This window comes from Macrobrachium rosenbergii, chromosome 40 (genome assembly GCF_040412425.1).
Source record: "Macrobrachium rosenbergii isolate ZJJX-2024 chromosome 40, ASM4041242v1, whole genome shotgun sequence".
NCBI lineage: Eukaryota > Metazoa > Arthropoda > Malacostraca > Decapoda > Palaemonidae > Macrobrachium > Macrobrachium rosenbergii.
In genome coordinates, this window is record NC_089780.1 from 4543914 (window position 1) to 4565900 (window position 21987).

The 21987-nt window shown below is 44.7% G+C and overlaps 1 protein-coding gene across 4 annotated transcripts in view; it reads right to left on the reverse strand.

Moving 5' to 3' along the window:
• Window positions 1–21987, reverse strand: part of mahj (LisH and WD40 domain-containing protein mahjong) — a 205111-nt gene that overhangs the window by 61056 nt on the left and 122068 nt on the right. For all 4 annotated transcript variants that reach the window (XM_067082944.1, XM_067082943.1, XM_067082941.1 and 1 more), the window contains one exon: window positions 7386–7454. In XM_067082944.1, coding sequence (XP_066939045.1) covers window positions 7386–7454 — 69 coding nt within the window. The remainder of the gene's footprint in view (window positions 1–7385; window positions 7455–21987) is intronic.

Here is a 21987-nt window from a genome sequence, read left to right on the forward strand (position 1 = left end):
GTTGATGTTAAAGGAGGACTTTCCCTGAAGGGGATAAGGTAGCCTCTTCTTAAAATGGAGAGGGACCAGTCGTCCGCCCCTCTCTGTGCCCAGACCTCGGCGAATTGTAACAGTCTGGCACCCACTGTCGTCTGGAGTACTCGTTCTTCATTTGGTCCTTCTGATAGGACGAGAGGAAGACCTTCCTCTTCTCTCTGGTCTTTTGCTCCTGAAGGAGGATCTGGACGAAGGACCACCTCGAAAGGGCTCCTGAAAGGGAGCCTTCTCCTTCTTGGCGAAAGGGACGGCAGGTCTGATCCTCTTCGATGACTGGGCCAAAAGGTCCTGTGTCGCCTTTTCAGATAACGAGCGAGAAATCTCCTTCACCAAATTTTGAGGAAAAAGGTGAGGAGAAAAGGGAGCAAACAGAAGAGAGGATCTCTGAAGAGGAGACACAGACTTCGTGAGGAAAGAGCTGAATACTGACCTCTTCTTCAGAATAGCAGCTCCGAATAAGGCAGCGACTTCCGCGGAACCGTCCCTCACTGCTTTGTCCAAGCAAGACAAAACACTCACGAAGTCATCCATACACAGGAATTCGGGATCCCGAGTCCTGTTGGCCAAAGCTCCAAGAGACCAATCCATAAAGTTGAAGACCTCCACAACTCTAAAAAGACCCTTGAGGAGATGGTCCATTTCGCTCATTCCCCAAGTCGCCTTCGCTGAAGAAAGAGAAAGTCTCCTGGAGGAGTCTACCAGATTAGAGAAATCTGCGTCAGCTGATGTGGGGAGCCCCAACCCCATAGGCTCCTTGGTCTCATACCACATTCCTGATTTTCCCAAAAGTTTCAAAGGAGGGAAAGAGAAAACCGTCTTGCTTGCATCCTTCTTAGATTGCATCCACTCCCCGACTCCTTTAAAGGCCTTCCTCATCGAAATCGTAGAGCGCATCTTGACAAACGAAGAGGGTCTAGTTGACTTGGTGCTGTCCCACAAAGATCCCGGAGAAGGAGGGGCAGCATGACAAAGAGAATCTCCAAACTCCTGAATCAGAACCGAAGCCAACCGTTTGTAATCCAAACTCCAGCGCCCTTAGGAGAATCCTCTTCTGAAACTTCCTCCAAAGCAGCAGGCGGAGAGGAAGGCTTAAGAGAAGAAGAGCGCCTATCAGGCGAAGCGAGCCTGGAAGGAGATGCACTCCTGTCCAACGAAGAGCGCCTACCAGGAGAATGGCGCCTGACCCCGGACGGGCGCCTGACAGGAGAGGGGGTCCTGTCCACTGATGAGAGCCTTCCAGGAGAGGAGGCCCTAAAACGAGGGCGCTTGGTAGGAGAGCGGCGTCTGCCGGAAGGAGGGAGCTTGGAAGACGACGAGCGCCTGCCCAAAGGAGAAGTACTGTGAGGCGGCGCGCCTGGAAGGAGGCGCTTCTCTCCGATGACGAGCGCCTGGAAGAAGTGCGCCTGCTGGGAGACTGGCGCCTGTTCGGCGAAGAGCGTCTACGAGACGAAGAAAACTTGCTAGAAGAAGGAAGCTTGGCAGGAGAAGAGCGACGAGTTGAAGAAGAGAGCTTCCTGGAACTCTTGACAGGAAGAAAGTCATCCTTCCTACGAGAAGAGGTGTCCTTAGCAAGAGATCCAACAAGTGCCGATAACTGCTCCTGGAGGCCGATCAAAATCTTCTTCGTCGAATCCTTCACTCCTGCTGGAGAGGAGGAGGGGGATCTACGAGCTCTCTTCCTGACAATAGGAGAATCCTCCGGGAAGCGCTCAGGGCTCGAGTCCAAAAGCTCTACTCTAGGAGCCTTCCAGGATCTCTTCAGAGGGCGCGACTCCTCAGCCGAACTCCAACCACGCCTCGGAGAAGACGCGTCAGACGACGAGAAACACTTCTTCAGGATGCCTTTTCTATGGCGATCCAAGGCAGCCTGGGACGCAACTACAGGATCTGCCGAAGGGACGCCTGATCGTTGGGGATGCTCTACATCCTCCCTGCGGCTTTCGACATTCCTCCTCCACTGGTCCTGGGAGTTTGGAAGAGGTCTAGGCCTAGGAGCAATGCGGAGCCGATCAGACGCCCCCTCCACTACACTGGGGACACTGCACATATCACTGTCACTCTTACCTTCCTTCATCGCACGCAGTTGCGATTTCATACGAAGAAGTTCCGCTTTCATCGCAGCCATTTCAGAGGACGAATCCACAGGTTCGATGAAGGGAGAAGGGGCTGAAACCAAAGGATTAGGAGAGTCTACTGGGTTAATCTCTAAATCGTGCTCAGCAGAGCGAGACCTACTCGAGCTTCTGGAGGAAGCCTTCCTAACTCTATCCTTTTCAAGCTTCTTCAGATAAGAAGTCAAAACCTTCCATTCTTGATCAGACAATTTCTCACTCTCCTTGCACCTATTGTCCGAAGAACAATCATTCCCCCTACACCTCATACATACAGTGTGAGGGTCACCAAGCTTTCGGCAACCTCACCTTACATTCTTGCCTAGCACACACACGGAACACAGGCGAAACATTAACGTCAGACATCTTAATGAACAATCCAAAAGCAAATCCAAAAAACAGTCCACAATAGCGTATGCCAAACCAAAGATCCAATACGTCACCAAAATCAGGCCAAACAGATCCTCAGCAAGCGAGAAAACGAAAATCAAAGCAGGAGGAACCAACAACAGATGTTGCCGGAACCAGCGACAGAGAAAATCTGATTAGAAAACGGGAATGGTTCCTATTCCCGCCACCCAGCGGCGGGTATGATTGATCACCTGACCTACCTGTGCGTGTGCCGCGAGTTTTGAAATTCTGTCGGGAACGTCGGAGACTATAGCTAAGTATATATCTGACGGGTAAGTTGCATGTACAAAAATGTCTCCATTCCTTAAAGCTAATACTGAGTCAGTACTGACGTTTGTCAAGAACTTGGAGAGGGCAGAATCCCTTCTTTTAAGCAGCCAGTTGGCCCATGTTAGCCATTTGGTGGGGCAAGAGATGGTTTTCCCACCAGACTGTAACAACCTAACAAAGGCTATGCAGTCTTCAGAGGTGGCCATTGCAGTGGAAGAGATCTTTGCTGCTGCCGCTGACAAAGGTCTAACCATGAAAATAGCTTGAAAGGCCAATAAAGCAGCTGCCTTCCATATTGCAGATTCCTGAAAGGTAAAGGATGTGCCCTAACTTGGTTCAAGGATATTCCTGTGCCTAATTGAACTAGGTCCGGATCGACTTGCCTTGGTTGTAAAACATCCATTGATGTAGCATAAAAACGTTTATGTCGGGGAAGAGGCGGAGGCAGTAACTTGAAAGGCCTAATGGAACGTAAAGAGTTATCCCGACCTCAGAAAAGACAATTCACTTATTTAAGAATTCTGCCGGCAAGTTTGGAGCACGGCAACCCCAGGGATGTCTTCGATTCTTTCTCAGGCCCTAGCAAGGCTTCGATACCCGAAGATAAATCCAAATTGGTTGCTACAGCCTCTTCAGCCAAGCTGTTACAACCAAGAATTAATTCCAACACTTCAGCATAGGAAGATAAGAACTCTTGATGGTCCGCATCCTCTACATCTTGGACTCAAGTCACGATCTGGCCTGTCGGTTAAGTCAGGTCCAGTCAAAATGTCCTGATTTATTAATGGAGCATTGGCTTTTTCAGGGCCTAAGACTTTCTTGGGGCCTGTAACCCTTTAGAACAAGATGGAAAATTGTCTTGGTCTCTGTCCCACCCTCAAGAATGGGAACGAGAATTATGATGGCATGGTGACTGTCATAGGTTACGAGGTCATGAAGGACTCCTGTGATGTGAAGCTTGGTCACGGATGTGTAAGCAAGAGCACATATCTCAGTCATGGCGCTGCTCATGAGGAGATGAATGACGTGATTTGTCAGAATGCCGTGCATGACTCACGTTACTTGTATATCAGTCACAGCCATGCAAACAAAAGCATGAATCACGATCACGTCCATGTGAGCAACTTGTGTTACTTGTAGCCAGATAACAGCCGTGTGAGTAGGAGTGCGAATCATGGTCATGTCCTTGTGAATGAGATCGCTGAACACTGTACCTTCTAGGGTAATGTGGTTGGGAACAGTGACGAGATGACGATGCTCGAGATCATCTTTCCTACAGACTTGAGGAACACTTGCACCTGGAATGGGATGAGGGGTAGAACCACCAGAAATCTTGTGTGGAGGAGCGCAATCTGAAGGTTTGGCGGTCCTAATGTCATCAGCTGGCCTAGAAGAACTGGAAACAGCAGTAGGAACACGTACCATGTGCCTTGACAGAAGAACAGTTCTGAGAGGTAACTTGAGCATAATCACGAACTGGTTCGGCACGGAAGTGCTTAGATGAACGAAGAACAGCCACAGAAGGGGAATGAGACCCCAAGAGGACTCGCAAGTCTTCCTATGTGGAGGGGCTATGAAGTCTCTTTTCCTTCGATGCCTGATGGGAATGGATGGAGCAGACAACAAGGACGAAGAGGAAGATGAAGAAGAAGAAGATGGGGGTCTAAGACATCTCTTCTTGGATGCCTTAACCTCTGAGTGACCGAAATTCTTCATAAAAACACCTTCGACTTTATCACAAATAGTTTGGATAAGCCATGGAGGAAACAAAACCTTCCCAAGATGGCGGCGCCAACTTCCTTCTATATCTCCTCTTATCAAAATTCTTCCACTGCTCAGGAGGCCAATCAACACACTTAGAAAATGGGTTCCTTATGCTGCAAACATTAGATCTACACCTGCTACAAGTAGAATGAGGGTTTTTCACAAAAGAATGCAGGAAACGGGAGAGAGAATTGCCATCAACCCCACGGCATTTTCTCTGGGGTTTTGAAGCTTTACATGAGTCATGGGATTGCATACTCAAGGTACAAAACACAACAGTATATAAACAAAATCACAGATCACACAAAAAGAGAAAATCCGGTATCCTATGGTGTAAGTAGGCAGGCAGTAGACAACAACCGGCTTTTGAGGAGAGAGGGCAACAGCACAACCTCCACTAAAGGCGGTCAAGAGAAAACTGCAGCGTACCCCAAGTTGGGGTAGAGTAGGTCAAGTACCCCTTCTCCCTACCATTTTGGATAACTCCCAATGCCACCAAATTCCTTGTAACTTTTTTTAACTGGACTCCAGCAGGCACTAGATAATTTTTCCTTTATGTTAAGACCAAAGGTTTGTTCTGTATATGAACAAATTATCATTGTTCTTAATACAACTGTATTATTTGACTTTTGCATATGGATATCTGTCAGTGTAACAACCTAACCAGGGCCAATAGTTTTCTCTCTCTCTCTCTCTCTCTCTCACACACACACACACACACAATGTGCAGGTTTACTGAAACAAAAGCAGCAGATATTTAGGTCTTTGCTGAAAATGAAAGCCAGAAACTTTTGAAGTGCTGGAAAACATTGAAAGGTGCCAGGAGATAAAAATTTGACAGTGCGCATATACAGTGGTTGAAGCTCCAACGTCGGGAAGGCATAAGCATTTCCAGGAGATGCTCATGGAGCAAGCCAGAAATTTCATAAGGAATTAAACCTAATGAATGACAGCGATTACTCATAAGCTTTGTTCTACTTTTGATAATACAGCAATGTACATATGGAATGAGCTGGGGTCATAGGGGTTTTTTAGGGGCAATTTCTGTCATCCAGGATTTTCTGTGGTCTGGCAGTGGCCTGGTCCCAAGGGTGGCAGTTTTAAGAGGTCAGACTGTAGTTGTAATGCCAGATAATTCAGAAGTGATTAATTGTCACTTTTCAAATGGTAATCAACATGTTCTCATTTCATTTGGCTATTGATAATACCCGTGAGAAATGTTAAAATGTGTTATTAGTCTTTAGTATTGCAGTGCCAACTTTTTGGACCTCAGCTTAATCGATTTCTCTACTTCTCAGTTACATTTTTATGATTATTTTTTGCTATGCTACATTTTTATGTAAGACATTTTTTTGATAAATCTCTTAAATTGAAAGATAAGTATAAAGTACAGTACTATACAGAATTGCTGTTAGCTGTTACAGTACTATATGGAATTGCTGTCAGCTGTAAGATATCTAAAAAATATTCATGAGCAGATTATACCAAATTCTTGTTACTTAACCCTCTGTGAGCAGCAGACATCAACTGAAGTCTATTTATAGCCTTGGGGTTATTTCCGGGTTACGTCCCCTGATGATCAAAATTCTGTGTCATACAGTTTGAACGAACTTTGCGGGAAAAATGTTCAAATAACTTCAATGGGCCATGACTCATGGCAACTCTTACAGCAACTCTAACACCGAGTCAGTACAGGAGAGAGACACCAGTCTGCCTTGAGATTTCATGAGGGAATGTGCTGTACCTCCCCACCCCCTGATGTCTCGTAAATATTTTACCATAAATATACTCAGAATTTGTTACTGATTTTAATTCCTATCTGTTATGATACTGTGAGCTGCAATTATAATTTTACAAAATAAAATAAACAAATTATTAGAAAAAAACATTTATAACTTGGTAAAATTAGCATATCTTTTACGATTGTCTTAGTAAAGAGGCCCCATACAGGGTTGAAAATATTCAATTTAAACTTTCCATGAAAGGTAAAAATTTTTTTTAGCATTTTTTCTCTTATACCATGTGCATATGCATATCTTCCTCTTACGATTGATTTTTTTTTTTTAATTGCCCAACCTTAAATTTAGCCCAGTCTAGTGGTGGGTTTAATATATATTTAGCCTGTCCTGTAAGCGTTAACAGACTTACTTATCAGAAAGCCAGACCCTCAAAGCATCTGGCAAGGCAAGGTGCTCCTAAATAATTACTATGATGAAGGAGATAAATGATATATGGAACCTTTCACAAGGTTTTTCTTGATAAAGCAGCCTAGTTTCCATTCTAAACACTGTAGGCTAATCACAAATGGATTTTCAAATACTTCCATGAGTTTAAGCATACAGTGTTTTGTAGAGTATCAACAAGTGTTTTCCTGCATTCTAACATTTGCTCTTACCAATAATAAAATAGAAAGAATCATCACTCAAAATTTTAACTTTTCATAAGGAACTTTTAAAATTGACTCCAGAACTCACTAGTGTAGTCAAAGTTTGGAAATCAGCCGTTTATACTTTACTGTTAATGAAACAATGTCTACTAAATTACAAAAGCTTTCTCTCAAAGATTCACAATACAAATTAAGAATTTGAACTTTAAAAGGCCTATATAAATGGAGAGAGAGAAAGGGCTATAAAGAGAAGAGAGAGAGAGAGAGAGAGAGAGAGAGAGAGAGAGAGAGAGAGAGAGAGAGAGAGAGAGAGAGAGAGAGTGTGTGTGTGTGTGTGTGTGTGTGTGTGTGTGTGTGTGTGTGTGTGTGTGTGTGTTCAGCTATGGTGAATGAAAATAAAAACTTACAGTTCCTCCTCTGCTAAAAAGTCTAACTTCACCACGGGTCGTTCCAATAACAATAAACTGATCGTCCGGCTGAAAAGAAAAGGATGTTGCTGAGTGATGCTAAACACTAATATTACATTTTGTACCTGTAACTTTCCAAAACCTTTCGGTAAAAAATACATTTAATGAAAAATTGTTAAATAGATGCCATGTCATATGATTTCCATAGTACTGTAGTATGATGAAAATTACATAAATTTCTGAGGGAAATCCACATATTCCATATGTAATAAAAAGCTTGAAGCTTAGAAATGTAATAGTTTGTGGAACAAAATATGGCATTCTTCAGTTGCTTTTGGAAAATATTAAGCACAGTAATGCCTATTTGCATCATTTCCAGCCAAAGTCAGACAGGTAAACAAGATCTCTGGATATTCTTTCTCTCTATTTTTCTGGTGTAATGTAATGCAACCTTTCACAACTATTTACCGTATTTGCCGGCGTATTAAATGTACTATTTTTATTTTTAAATGTACCAAAAAACTGCCCTGCGTCCAATGCAGCTGTATGACGGATGGGAGACCAAGCCTACAGCGAGCGTACTGGGTAGGCACGAAATTGTTCTTGATAATATAGAATTGAAAAACAAGCCTAATTATTACAACCAACTGTGTTACTGGAATAAAGTAAGAAATCACGTAAATTTAAGCTTACCTTTAAAGGAAACTAAATGAAATTTACCATAAATAAACAATGTTTATGTATTACTGCTACAGGCCACCAGGACGGTGCTATGATTTTGTTTACATCCACGCATTGCAAATGGCTGACAGACTAACTGTCGATGTATCATAAACAATTTTTTGTAACTGTTGCAATAGACTGATAATTTGGCTTGTTTTCAATTTTTTATTATAAATGCTTTATTCTGGTATACTCTCACAATTTCATGCACAGAATCAAACATTTTTCCCCACAAAATCACTTTAAAATATCATTCAATAAATGTATATGAAATACACTAAAATTGTTTTTTCCCCACAAAATATCCTTGTAAAATAAGGGTGCGTCTTATGGGAGGATGCATCTTATACGCCTGCAAATATGGTACATCAATTTTAAATACCAACATAAAATACTTAAAATACCAAAATAGGGGTAGGCAGTCCCCAGTTATCGGCGGGGAATTCCGTTCTGATGGTGTGACGATAACTGAAAATCGTTCATACCCGAAAATCGCCGATAACTGAAAATTGGCACCTCTGTTAGGTATGTATCGGCGCCAATACCCAAATTGGCGATTTTTTGTGCCAAAAAATTGCCAGTTTTTGTAACTAGACAAGCCCCATAAAACCGGATCGTCGATAACCAGGGACTGCCTGTAAAGTGATAAATCAACAACATACAGTATGAGTGATGAATCCTGATATATACAGTACTGGATAATGTACACAGAATTTACAAGAACTAAGTGATACAGTACTGCAGAAAATAGGTAGGCAGTCCCCCGTCAACAGCAGGGATTCGGTTATCAGCTGAGTGCCTGTCACTGAAAATCGCTGTTAACTGAATCAATGGCATTTACGACGCTGAAAGTGCCTATGATCGGCTTAACGGCACTGTTAAGCAGTTCATCAGCACTGATAATCTGGTTAACGTTGCCATTAGCCAAGCGCTGTAAAACCGAAACGCTGTTAACCGATGCTGCCGTTAACTTCGGACTCCCTGTATAGAACAATGAGGAAAGATAGACTGCTCTAAAAGCAACTAAATATCATCTCAACAAATTTTTGTCAATATATCTCATTTTTTTCCAGATTTCCACTTCACATGGCTACACCTTCTCCCTAAATTCCCACCTTGTCCGAATTTTCAGGTAAGATCCTTCTATTTTTCTTGGCCTTCTTACTAGGCAATATCCTGCTAATTCTATATCTTTCGGTAGATAATACCTAATGTGCAGCTCCTTCAGTTCTATGAGAATTACTTTCTAATTATTACTTTTCACCTGCTCCTGAGGGTTATTTCCTATTTAGTTTTCCAACTACGCACTTTAATCCTATGAGAAGAGACGTGAGAGAGATGCTCAAAAATAAAATAAAATCTCCCTTGCATAAAAAGGATTTTGACAAAGGAAAAATCTATTTCTGGAGAGGGGCCCGTGTCACCCGGTGAAATAGTCCATTCAGCACTTATTTCTAGGTAATTCCGTTGCTAGATACCAGAGAAAGCTAAATGAAATGCTGGAGTTACTACCCCAGAGCGAGCTCCACTAGATGGAGTTGTGTATGGAAAAGGGTGAACTACAAAACACGGAACCTTATCCTATAGAGATTCCCAATGTCAAAAGTCCCAACGAGAGAGGTGCCGATACAAGCCCATGCACTACTCATGGACTGTATACAAGGCAACACTAGCCGCATTCCATGTTAGCACCCACCTCACTAGAATGAAGTTTATCAAGGGAGGAGAGAATGAAAAACAGGGGTGGGTCACCGGGTGTGACACGGGCCCCTCTCCAGAAATAGATTTTTCCTTTGTCAAAATCCTTTTTCTGGATCGGGTCCCGTGTCACCCGGTGAAATAGTAACAGAGAAATAAACATCATTCTTATGCTATTAAAGACTTAAATAGAAACGTTGAAAACTAGGAGAATTCTAACCTGAACATAAGTAAGGTCCTCTAAGTTCATGTAATGAAAATAATGTAAGTGGTCACCGTCTAAGATCATGAGCTTAGAATAGCACCTGAATAGGCTTGTATTAAGAAAATACTTCCTGCCTAATAGCAGACCCAATGACAGTGCCCCCCCCTTTTTTAAAGGAGAGGACCTGACAAAATTGCGAGGTCCTGTCTAAAAAGCCTGCAAGGAGAAAACTGGACACAGAAACAGACCTTGTAAAAGGGGAGTACTTTCCAAGGTGACCACCGAAAATGAGGACCTTCAATGTAGATAGAAAGTTAGGGTGAGGAATTCACAACACTACCCTGAAGAGGGGAAACCAAACTGATTGGTTCCGCCAGACAAACCAAACTGATTGGTTTTAGCCAGACAGGGCAGACAGTACAGGAAAACTAACACTAGAAGCTAAGCTGATTAAAAATTTTTGGGACTTCCTTAACAAGGAAAGATAAGAACAAGGTGATTGTTGGTTACCAAAGCTAACTCCGATACATTACTCAAAGACCAGGAAACCGAATGTGGACGGAGTACTGTTCTTAGACGAACACAGACCTTAGGGATGAAAGTTAAGAGCCTGTGAGTCTGGTTCCAACAAAACACTTTCCTCGAGGCCAATGCGGTCGCATCAGTACTATAGCTTCGAAAACTATGTGAAGAGTGCTAGTTACTTAACTGCAGAACCATACTGCAGTAGAGTAGGATCCCTTAACTGATTTCAGGAAAACAGTAATAACAGGACCAATATCAGTTTCCTCCTCAACTGTAAGATTCACAAAGACCACAAAGCCAGGACATCAGAGTTTGAGGGGGCTGACGCAGGCTGAGTTTATACCAGACGGGACAGCTTGATAGTTTGTGGCTGAATTGGGTTGCAAACAGACCTACTTCCAGGCCCAGGAAAAGGTCACAAGACTACCTGAATGATGCTCCGCCTAAGGACTATTCCGACACCAGGGGGGAGGCCCTGGATAGGGAAAAAGCAGTGACCTTTTGGACCCCTACGAGAAGGGTGGTAGACAGAGGCACCTGCGTCTGTTGGTTATGGAGAAGAATGAACCATAACCTGAACGGAGCAATTCGAGTCCAAAACCAACTGTTTACGCAGCGCACTATTGCTGTTTTGTTCAGAACCAGCCTAAAAGGAAACCTCTTGGGGGAGTTTCCAAGGACAGGAAGACTGTCACCAGCCCTCCAAAGCGTTGATATGGAACTGTCGGAACGTGACCGACTAAGTACCATGTACTCCATTGGGCCAAAAAATAACCACCTCACCCGCCAGAGAGGTGACGGTGTGGAATACTGAGGCCGGAGGGGAAAGCTGGAGAGGAACTGACTTCGGTAAGCACTTGACAGTTGTGCAAGGCTGGAGGCCACTATTCAAACAGGAGGAATCAAGGAGACACGTCCCTGACTCCACCATACCCGGTCATAAACTCCAGCTTTGACTTCAGAAGGAGAACCGTCACTGAAGCAAACTGGAGAAAACCAGGACCTTTTCTTGGGCACGGGGAGAGGTATGCTTGAGATGATGAAATGATAAGATGCCCTTGCTATCTCTTTCCACTTCCACTGGATTCATAACTACGGAAGGCTACCCTCCTGAATCAGGTGGGATTCCTTCCTGGTTACTTAGAAGCCCAAAGACTAGAAACCGATTATAATGACCGCGCCCTCAGGCAATTCCCGACGCTGGGTGCCCAAATGAGCCAGGCAACTAGATATGCAGCTAGCATAGCCTCCTAATACCGGAGCTGTTGAACTACGGTATTGTTCAAACTGGCAAAGACTCTGGAGCCGCATTGAGGAGGGCATGAACCTGAAGGGGCACGCCTGCTCCCGAGTCTGAATCCCAAGAAGGGATAGGACCTTTCTGCAACCAAGATGTGAAAGGAAGCGTCGGAAAGGTCTATAGAGGTGGTTACGGCTCCACGGCGCAGTAGGATCCGAACCCACAAGACTGTAAGCAACCGAGACTTGCTGCATGAATAAGGAAAACAAATGGGACACGCCTGGAAAAATTTTCCAGTGGAAGGGAACTTCCTTGGCAGACTGAAAAAGCCTGACAGGCCATTCGCAAAGACCCCCAGAACTCTGGCCGGAGGCTGATTGAACCTGATTGGGGGGGGGGGGGAACAACAGTCCAGCTCCACCCCGGGCCCTGATAACTATACTCTGGGCCCAGGAACTGAAGTTCCAGTGGCCCCGAAAATGGTACAGCCTCCCACCCATATGAGAAATACTACAGGGAGGAGGCTTGATTGCCTCCCGTGAAGCGAAAGCCTTCCCAATTTCTCGGAGAGGAGTAGGATGCATCCCTGCTCCTATGATAACCCCGAGGGTCAGAGCCTCTTGCCAAATGTCTAGTGAAAATTTTTTCCTTAGGTTTTCGTATGAAGCAAAGAAAACCCCGGCGGGCATTGCTATCTCTTTCCCGTGGGGGAGGCAGAGACACACGGGGGCGTTACAAGGGGCTGATGTGTTGGCTGAACCCGCACACATCGAGGTGGAGGCTGGGAGTGAGAGCTGACGGCTGTCTAGGGGCAGAGACCTGAAGAGCCTGCACCACTGCCTGAGCAGGGGGGCTCTTGAACTACATGAACTTCTTGCCGGACTTAGGGCAGGTCCCAGCAAGATCAGACCGTTTCTGCTCGTCAGAGGGTAGACACCCATGAGAACGGAGGCTCTGGGTAACAATAGTAGCCCCAGATGGGTCAGAACAACGCCCACCTGGGAAAAGATTAATTCTCCAGGTGAAACTGTTCATAAGATTTTTCAGCTCAAGGCGGAACGTCCAAGCAAGCCTGACTTACACCCTGTTTCAGCTTCCGTCAAAAATTGACTCGAAGCTTAGGGAGCTGTACGCTGAATAAATTAGAAGCGCAGTCCAGGGTTAGAAGATTCACTGTGAATGTATCTGTGATATCTGTCTCCGGAAATGCCTCAGCGATACATTTTCAAAACAAGCCTGTTGATAAGAGGGGCTACATTCGGAGCACAAGGGGTAAGAAACAGGGCTCTCCAAGAGAGCACGGTAAGACCCCACAGCTGGCGTGAACTTGGAATTCTCCGCCTGCCACTCCGTTAGAGTCCTCAGGAGACGATGTGTCCAGCCCCTAGGGAAGCTGAGGGCTCACTTATGGATCCTGCCAGACAGATGCCATGCTCGTTCTGACAGTCTGGTAAAACCCGGATAAGAGGATACCAGACCGGAAGGGAAGAAATGCCCTTCCACCAACCTCCGTGTGCCCACACCCCGACAGGAGGGTGCCTTCATGCTGGGAAGCATAAAGGGAAGGCACCAAGATTCCCCAGACTGGAGGGGAAAAGAGGTGGAGATGTCCGGAACGATAGAATTCCAGAACGGAGCAGGACTTAACAGGTGATCCATTGACAATGAGTCTTGAGATTAATCTCTTGGGATTTAAGCTCCTGGGAAAGGGAAGGCATGGACCATGACGTAGATAGTTAGTTAATAGGTTGACAATGACCCTCATAACGAGCTCCTTATAAGGAGACCCGTAAAAGAGTTTTCAACAAAGGAAGGAGGGGGTAACCGCCTTGCTTTGCTTGGGCCGTGTCCCTTTCCAGAAGACGAGGCCAAACTCGTAGATGGCACCGGATTAGAGATCCGAGACGTCCTTGAGGGGCCCCGGAGCGGGTCTTCTTGGTTTAAAAAAGGGTGGTCTTTTTTTTTTTTTTTTTTTTTTTTTTTTTTACTGACTTCACCTTAGGGACGGTAGACCAGGAACCGTCGAAAAGGGATGAGAAGGTAACGAATCCCCTAAAGGAAAAGTTTGCCTCACCTAATTCCGAGCTAAGCGGAAAAGGTTTGTCTCAATTATTCCCGCACCTACTTATCGCTCCGGGACGATGTTCACAGGTCCGAGAACGAGACAGAAGGCCGCAACGTCTTCAGAAAACTCTCCGTAACCAATTAACTTGAAGCGAAGAGTTACGAGACTTGCGGCCGGCCTCCAGGAGGGGGAAAAATTAGAACCCCAGACACCGGAGGAACAACTATCAATAATTTATATAAGACGGAGTTTGGCGAAGGAAAACCGATAGGTGTATATGAAACCTACCAATTTACCGAGAATCTCGCCCGGAAACGGAGTTTGGCGGAGGAAATCGATAGGCGTATATGAAACCTACCGATCCACCGAGAATCTCGCCCGGAGAGAGCCCAAACACCGAAAGATTAACTAATAATAAGCCACAAGAGGCGGAGAACCGATAGGTTTATATGAAACCTACCGAATTAACGAATCCCGCCGGAGACGGAGTTCAAAGAGCGACTATTAATAAGCCACATGAGGCGGAGCTTGATGGAGGTAAAACCGACAGGTATATATGAAACCTACGGATTCATCAGGTAGCCTGCTTGGGAGAGCATAGCGCATAACGCCAACCTGCCGGGTGCCAAACGACTAATAATAAGCCAAAGGAGGCGGTGTTTTTGGCGATAAAACCGACTGGTGTAAATAAAACCTCACGGATTCATCAAGTAGCCTGCTCGGAGAGAGCATAGCGCACTTTACAACCTTCCGAGTCAAGAATAAGTCACATGAGGCGGAGTTTGGCGGAGACGAAACCGACAGGTATATATGAAACCTCACGGGTTCATCAAGAAGCCTGCTCGAGGAGAGCATAGCGTACTTCATAACCTTCCGTGCCAAACTATAAATCCAAAACAGACTGCGCACCGGAATGGGAGCTATAGACTCCGTGACCGCTGGTTTGTTGTAGGATAGCGGAGCATTCCTGCACTTGACAAAACCAGTCGAAAAACGTATGAGAAAAAGGCATGCTGGAACGGATGCCGGAGCAGAGTACCGTAGCAGCCAAAGCCTAGTCAGACCAGGAAAACCCCCGGAGAAAACCGGAGAGAAAACCGGGCTAACAGGACAAAACTCATAGACATAAAAACAGAGTCAACGGAACATTCCATGCGATCATGTTTGAACAAAATGTGGGAAGGTTATGAACTGTTCGGAAGTGGGCGCACTCAGAGCCAAGAGAGGAAAACCCCGGAGGAGGATATCCTGAACGAAGTGATAGTGGTAAGCGGGGGGAATAAACGCCGACCGCTAAACACTAAAACCGCCGAGCAGTAAGCAAGGAGAGCGCCCAACAAGATAACGAAACACCGAACAGGTAGTAGAAAAAAGGAGGGGGAACGCCAAAAGTAAATAAAGCGGAAGACAGTTAGGTGGAGAACGCTAACTGGCCTCGTATGAGATCCCAACAGTGAGGTGCGAACGTGTAGGAAGCACCACGAAGGGAAATAGTCGACGTAAAAGGAAGGGGGAAGGATAGGCCAGGAGGTTGGTAACCCAAAGCAGCGACCAGGGTGGGACAGCACTCCCGGGCGCCCAGAGATTCTCATAGATCCCCTCGCTATGTAAGCTGTGTCGCACGACAAGAGCGAGAGAAAAAGAGAGGAAGGGCAAAAACCTCTACGGCCAGGAGAGCAATGAAAGATAAAAGGAGTGTGAACAGGAGTGGGGAGAGCACTCCTGGTCACCTCCAGGTCCAGGTGGAGTGCCAACTCAGACACCGAAGGACAACCAATCAATGCAGAGGGAGGGGATTTAGGCTACGACATAAAATAAGGATAATTGCTCTCAAGCCTTGGAAAGTTAACAAACTTGAAAACAAACCAAGGGGAGAGAGAGAGCAAAGGATAAAAGGGAGAGAAGGGGACTCTCGAAACCACAAAATAACATATATATAGTCGGTAAAAGAAGTGTGAACAGGAGTGGGGAGAGCACTCCCGGTCACCATTGGTAAGCAACCCAAAGAAGGATTGAACTAGGATAGGCTACACAGGTAAACCCTCGCTATTCCAGCTTAACTTATTAGGAACATTAGCCTAAGTGAAAAGCCGAAACAGGGAGAGGGTGGACGTAGGCAATATATCCAAGTCAAAACCAAACAAAGGGAAGCACCAGACATAAAACACACATGTACAGAACGAGATCACCGACATGAAACTCATACGTACAGATCGAGATCGTCCCCGCCTAAACGAATTTTTCCCCGAAGGGAAAAAGTGTTACAGCCAACCCCTAGGCTAACCTAACTGAGGCGATGTAAAGGAAGGAAGCCTAGGAGAGGGGTAAAGGCTACAAATAACTCAAAAAAAAAAAAAAAAAAAAATCATAATAAAACAAAAATTGTCTGTAAGGTACATGTAGGAGGATAGGCAGGCCCAACACGACATGGACGTGAAGGGACATGACCGACCTCCAGTTAAATGAAAGTATCCCAAAATTCAAAAGCATCCAAGCACAAGGTCAAAAATTAAATGTAACAATGAAAATCATGTTCCCATACACTTAGAGAAGTGAGTCTAAAACAAGGCAAAATAAAGCCAAAATAAGAAGCGAATAGGCCCGAGGGGAACCACGTAGCCTAAACAGCAAGACAGCACTTGATCAGGAAGGGAACACAAAATTCACAAAATAAACAAAATTATGAAAACAAAGTAAAAACCGTAACAGTACCAATGAAAATAAGATCCCCAAAGGCTAAGAGAAGTGAGTGACAAAAATAAAGCATAATGAGGCCATGATAATGGTTTAATGGGCTCGAGGGGGAAGCTCGTAGCCTAAACGCTCAACAACATTTCTCGTATTGAAGCCACGATAAAAAGCGAATGGGCCCGAGGGGTAGCTCGTAGCCTAAACGCTAAACATCACTCCCGTAAAGAAGCCATGATAAAAAGGCGAATGGGCCCGAGTGGGTAGCTCGTAGCCTAAACGCTAAACATCACTACCATAATAAAATCACTCTCGTAATGAAGTCATGAAAAAAAAAAAGCGAATGGGCCCGAGGGGGTAGCTCGTAGCCTAAACGGTAAACAGCACTTCTCGTAGTAAATGGGTACAGAACAAACAAAAATTAATCAAACCCACTAAAGATAGGGATCATTAATGGTAAAACATCCCAAATAAAAAGGGATACAAATAAAAAACACAAAACAAATATGCCGAGCCAAGACCAAGAGAGATCAAGAGACGACGTGAGAGGAGACCGAGACGGGCGTTATAAATTCCTTTAATTATTAAACTAAAGGAAAATAAGAAGCCTCAATCGCCTAAAAAACAACAAAACACTGGTACTCAAGTAATTGAAGAAGAACCTTGCGAGGATGCCATAAAAAATCCAAAATAGAGCACAAAATAAGGATCACAACGAAATTACGTGTGAACGAAAAAACGTGCTAAAATGGAATGCGGCTAGTGTTGCCTTGTATACAGTCCGCGAGTAGTGCATGGGCTTGTATCGGCACCTCTCTCGTTGGGACTTTTGACATTGGGAATCTCTATAGGATAAGGTTCCGTGTTTTTGTAGTTCACCCTTTTCCATACACGACTCCATCTAGTGGAGCTCGCTCTGGGGGTAGTAACTCCAGCATTTCATTTAGCTTTCTCTGGTATCTAGCAACGGAATTACCTAGAAATAAGTGCTGAATGGACTATTTCACCGGGTGACACGGGACCCCGATCCAGAAATAAACTGTGAAACTGTAGTTTCTACAGTTTACTCCTATGATCTCCATTAAACACCTTACCCTCACATCATTCATATATTCAATTACCTTAAAGGCAACAAGGCAGCAATATTATGTGATAACAAAAGTAGTGAATATATTAAGAAGATGGATACCATCATAGGGGATGTGACAAAGTTAAAAAAAACTTCAAAATTATCTGACTGACCAGCTTGAAAAGAAAATCAACCAACTGGCAACAGAAGCTCTCCCAAGCCACTAAAGACTATCCCCATTGATACTGCTATACTGGAGTAAATAACAAGATCAGGAATCTGCTGAAATCCATCATGGCAAATATGGCCTCTTTTCAAAACGTTTGTAAACTTGTTTGTTTCAGTAAATGCATCAATTCTTCTGTCAGATCTATCTATCTATTCTCCTTATAATTCACTCATGGGCCTTCCATGCAGTGAATCTGCACTCCTTTCACAGTTAAGGCAGGAACAGAAAAAATATTACTAAGACAACATATGACACTGTTCATAAGCCAAGATTACAAAAAAAAAAAAAAAAAAAAAGGACATTTTTATAATAAAATAGTTTTATATATACTTACCCAGTAATTACATAGCTATTAGTTTCACTCATTTGGCAGTTAAAATTCTGAAATTTTGCGGGTCATGATAGTTTGTTTTGGGGTAGGTGACTTACCCCATCCACTTTTGGGGGAAAGAGAGGAACAACTTAGCAAAGAGCTTCAATTTCTTTATGCCTTTGTGTCCATGCAAGGGGAAGAGGGAGGGATCCGATCATGTAATTGCAGGGTAAGTATATACAAAACTTTATTTAATTACAAAAATTTCATTTTCATATAAGTAACTTAGCCAGTAATTACAGAGCTAATTCCCACATTGATGGGAGGGATACATGGACATATCTACCCAAAAACATTAAGAATGGTAATGAATTTGAGAACAGAAAATTTTCTAACATTGACTCAATGTTTGTTGTCTCCTTACATGATAAGGGAGTTATTGCAGGTAGATATTGCCTCTGGTTGGCACTCATCTTATCGTGTAGAGGCAAGGTGGTGTAGCCTTGAAGCGCCTACTACTTCAGTGGGTACTTTGCAGCGGTGGACCAATTCCGATGGCTAGCAAAGAATACAAGTTGCCCTGCCCAGGGTGCAGTACCACCAAAACCAGAACAAATACAGTCACTTATACCACCAAAAATAATAAAAACTGCTACCCAACCATTAAAAAGGACTGGAGGGTACTCCAAGTACACAGTACTCCCAGGCTCCCCTAGGACTCAACACCCTATGCAAGGCAAAGAGATAATAGGAAGGAATATTGTCTCCTACGTTTCCTCCCCCAACATCACGCCAGCCGCGGAAAACAGACCCAAGTTACTGCGCTCATCATAAACTGTTTCTACATCACACAAGTAGTGGGAAGTGGATACAATGCATCCTCGACTTATGGCAGGAGATCTGTTCCAGCGCCGCGCCATAAGTCGCTTTTTCTCTGTTATTGGTGCTTTAAAGGCTCTGTAACCTGAGTTATGGCATCTGCATCAAGTTACAGCGCTGTAAGCGCCATTAACTTGACGCCTATTCTTGCTGTTAGCACTGTCAACGGTGCTTACGGCACCATTATTTGATGTTGCATCAAGTTATGGCACTGTAAAGTGCCGTAAGATCGAACCTCCGTAAGTTAAGGACGCACTACTGACTTGCACTTCCAAAGTCTATTGTAAGGTAGATGAGAAGGAAATTCCGTTTGAGTGTCAACTAAGTGGTGGCTGCCCTTTCATGAGCTTCAACTCTGTATGAGGGAAAAACCCCTTCTCCCACCAAGGAATGTGCTTGATATAAGATCTCTGAGGAAGAATGCCAGGGCATTCTTAGACAGAGGGCGTGAGGGGTTCTTCACTGAACACCAAAGACTGCTCGAATTCCCTTCATTCTGTGAAGGTAATGCTTAGGAGCCCTTACAGGTGAGACAGTCCTCTCCTCGTCATCTGGACCCAATATCTCAGTCAAGCTTTTAATTATAAAAGAAAGGAGCCAGGGGTTAGACAGTGTCGTAGTTTTTTGCCAAGATTCCAGGGAAAAGGAACACACTGCATTCCCTTGGGAGAAGCTGACTTTTATCCAAGGCATGAATCTCACTGGCCCATTTCGCTGTTGCCAAAGCCACCAGAAAAAGGGTCTTTCTAGTCAGGTCTCTAAAAGAAATTGACTGCATGGGTTCAAAGTGGGGACCGGATAATCATCTGAGGACTATGTCCAAATTCCAAGAGACTAAAGGTGTTTCCTTTTGTTTGGCAGTATCAAAAGACTTAATGAGGTCTGACGAATCTTGGTTAGAGGACAAATCCGTTCCTCTATGTTGAAGACGGAGCTTAACATGCTCTGTATCCTTTTATAATAGAAAATGGAAAGACTTCTAGCCATTCTTAAATATAGCAGAAAGTCTGCTATTTTTGCTATAGAGGGTATGCGTGGAGGACACATTGTGTCTTCTACACCATGCCCTGAAGATCATCCACTTGATCTGATACACTTTATCTGAAGTTTGCCTTCTACATATGGCAATAGACTCTGAAGCTGCTCTTGAAAAGCCCTTCTTTCTAAGCAATCTCCTAACAGTTTGTAACCTGTCAGGGCCAGAGCATAAAGTTTTGATGGAACCGCCTGAAGTGCGGTTGTCTGAGTAGCTGCTGCTTTTGAGGTAGCAATCTCGGGAAATCCGACAGCAGTTTGAGTAGGTCTGGCAACCACTCCTTCGCTGGCCAAAATGGTGTTATCAAAATCATTGAGACATTTTGGTGAGACCAAAATTTGTTTAACACTTGTCTCACCATGCTGAATGGTGGAGTCCCTGAATGAAGCAAGTCACTACTCGTGTGTCGTTCTGGTCCATCCAGAGGAGTAGGTCCCTCACTGTCTCATATAGAGAGAAGTGAGTTCCCACTTGCTTTTTGATGTAAAGACGGGCAATTGTGCTGTCTGAATGGACTGCCACTGTCTTGTTGCACTCCTCCGAAGAGAAGAATTGAAGGCCTAGGTGTATCACCTTTAGTTCTTTGACAATTATATGCCAGGATCTCTGCCCCTGACACCATGCTCCAGAGACTTTTTTGCTCCCTAGAAGTGCTCCCCAATCTAAATCCGATGCATCTGAGAAGAATTCTAGACTGGGGTTCAGAGGGAGGAAAGACTTTCCTCCTGCTAGTTTTCTTTCGCAACTCCACCAACACAGGTCTTTCTTTATTTCTGACATTACATACGGAGCCTGCCCAGGGAGACGAACTGCTCTATGGAAGACAAGGTGCCCAGAAGACTCATCCACCAGTTGGCAGAGCAGTCGTCGAGTGTCAAGATCTCGTTTACAGTCTTCAGACATGACTCTATTCTCTTCGGGGCTGGGAAAGCCCAAAACCCCGAGAGTATATCCACATCCCTAAATAATGAATCTCCTGATGAGGAGTCAGCTGGGGTTTGTGCATATTGATGAGAAAGCCCAAATCCTGGGCAAGGAGAAGGTTTCTCCAAAGGTCCTCCGTCCACGTTACTCTCGATCAGGACCGTAGGAGCCAATCGTTGAGGTAAAGGGATATCTTGGTTCCCATCAGAAGCCACTTCGCGAGGGGAGCAAGAACTCTGGTGAAAACCTGGGGGGCCGTCGAAAGACCGAAACACAGGTGCTACAAGGAGCCTAAGGTGTTTGGGCACCAAAGAACACGACTGTACACCTGGGAGCTTGGTTGCTAATGCTCGCACACCCTCTACTGGGAGCTCATGCAGAAGCAGCTGGGTGTCCGAACGCTACTGGGCACTCTGATGCTACTGGGTGCTTGACTTTTGAAGGAAGCTCCGATACTGCTGGGAACTCGGGCGCTTGTCGACGCTCCTTGGAAGAAGTCATCCTAGAGGATGAAGAGCACTCACGAGAAGCTTGGGCGCCGAATGTGGATTCTCTGCTGAAAGGTTGTCTGAAGAAAAACACTCCGGGGCTGTCCCAGTGACTATATGAGGGGCGCTCAAGATCCTTACTCTTCTTACAAGGCACTGGAAAAGTGTGACACATCCACTACATGCTTTAACTCCTCTGAACTCGACAACATACACTGCACTGCTACTGAAACCTTTCCAATGGCTCTTGGTTGCAACCTGGGATACGTCAACAGGCTGAACCGAGGGGCCAACTACTCGTGGGCAGACCACACTGACCTCCCTTTGGCTACCAATTTGACTCCTCCAAGGTTTTGGGGAATAAGCAGGGACCTTTGCCTAGGAGAAATGGCAAAATGAGCAGCCACCTCCTTCACCCACACTTCACTAGCAATGGCGGCCACAGGGCACTCTGAATCACTCTTCTTGTCCATTAGGGCTTTCACTGAGGACATTAACTCAAATCTTTTATAAATTTTTG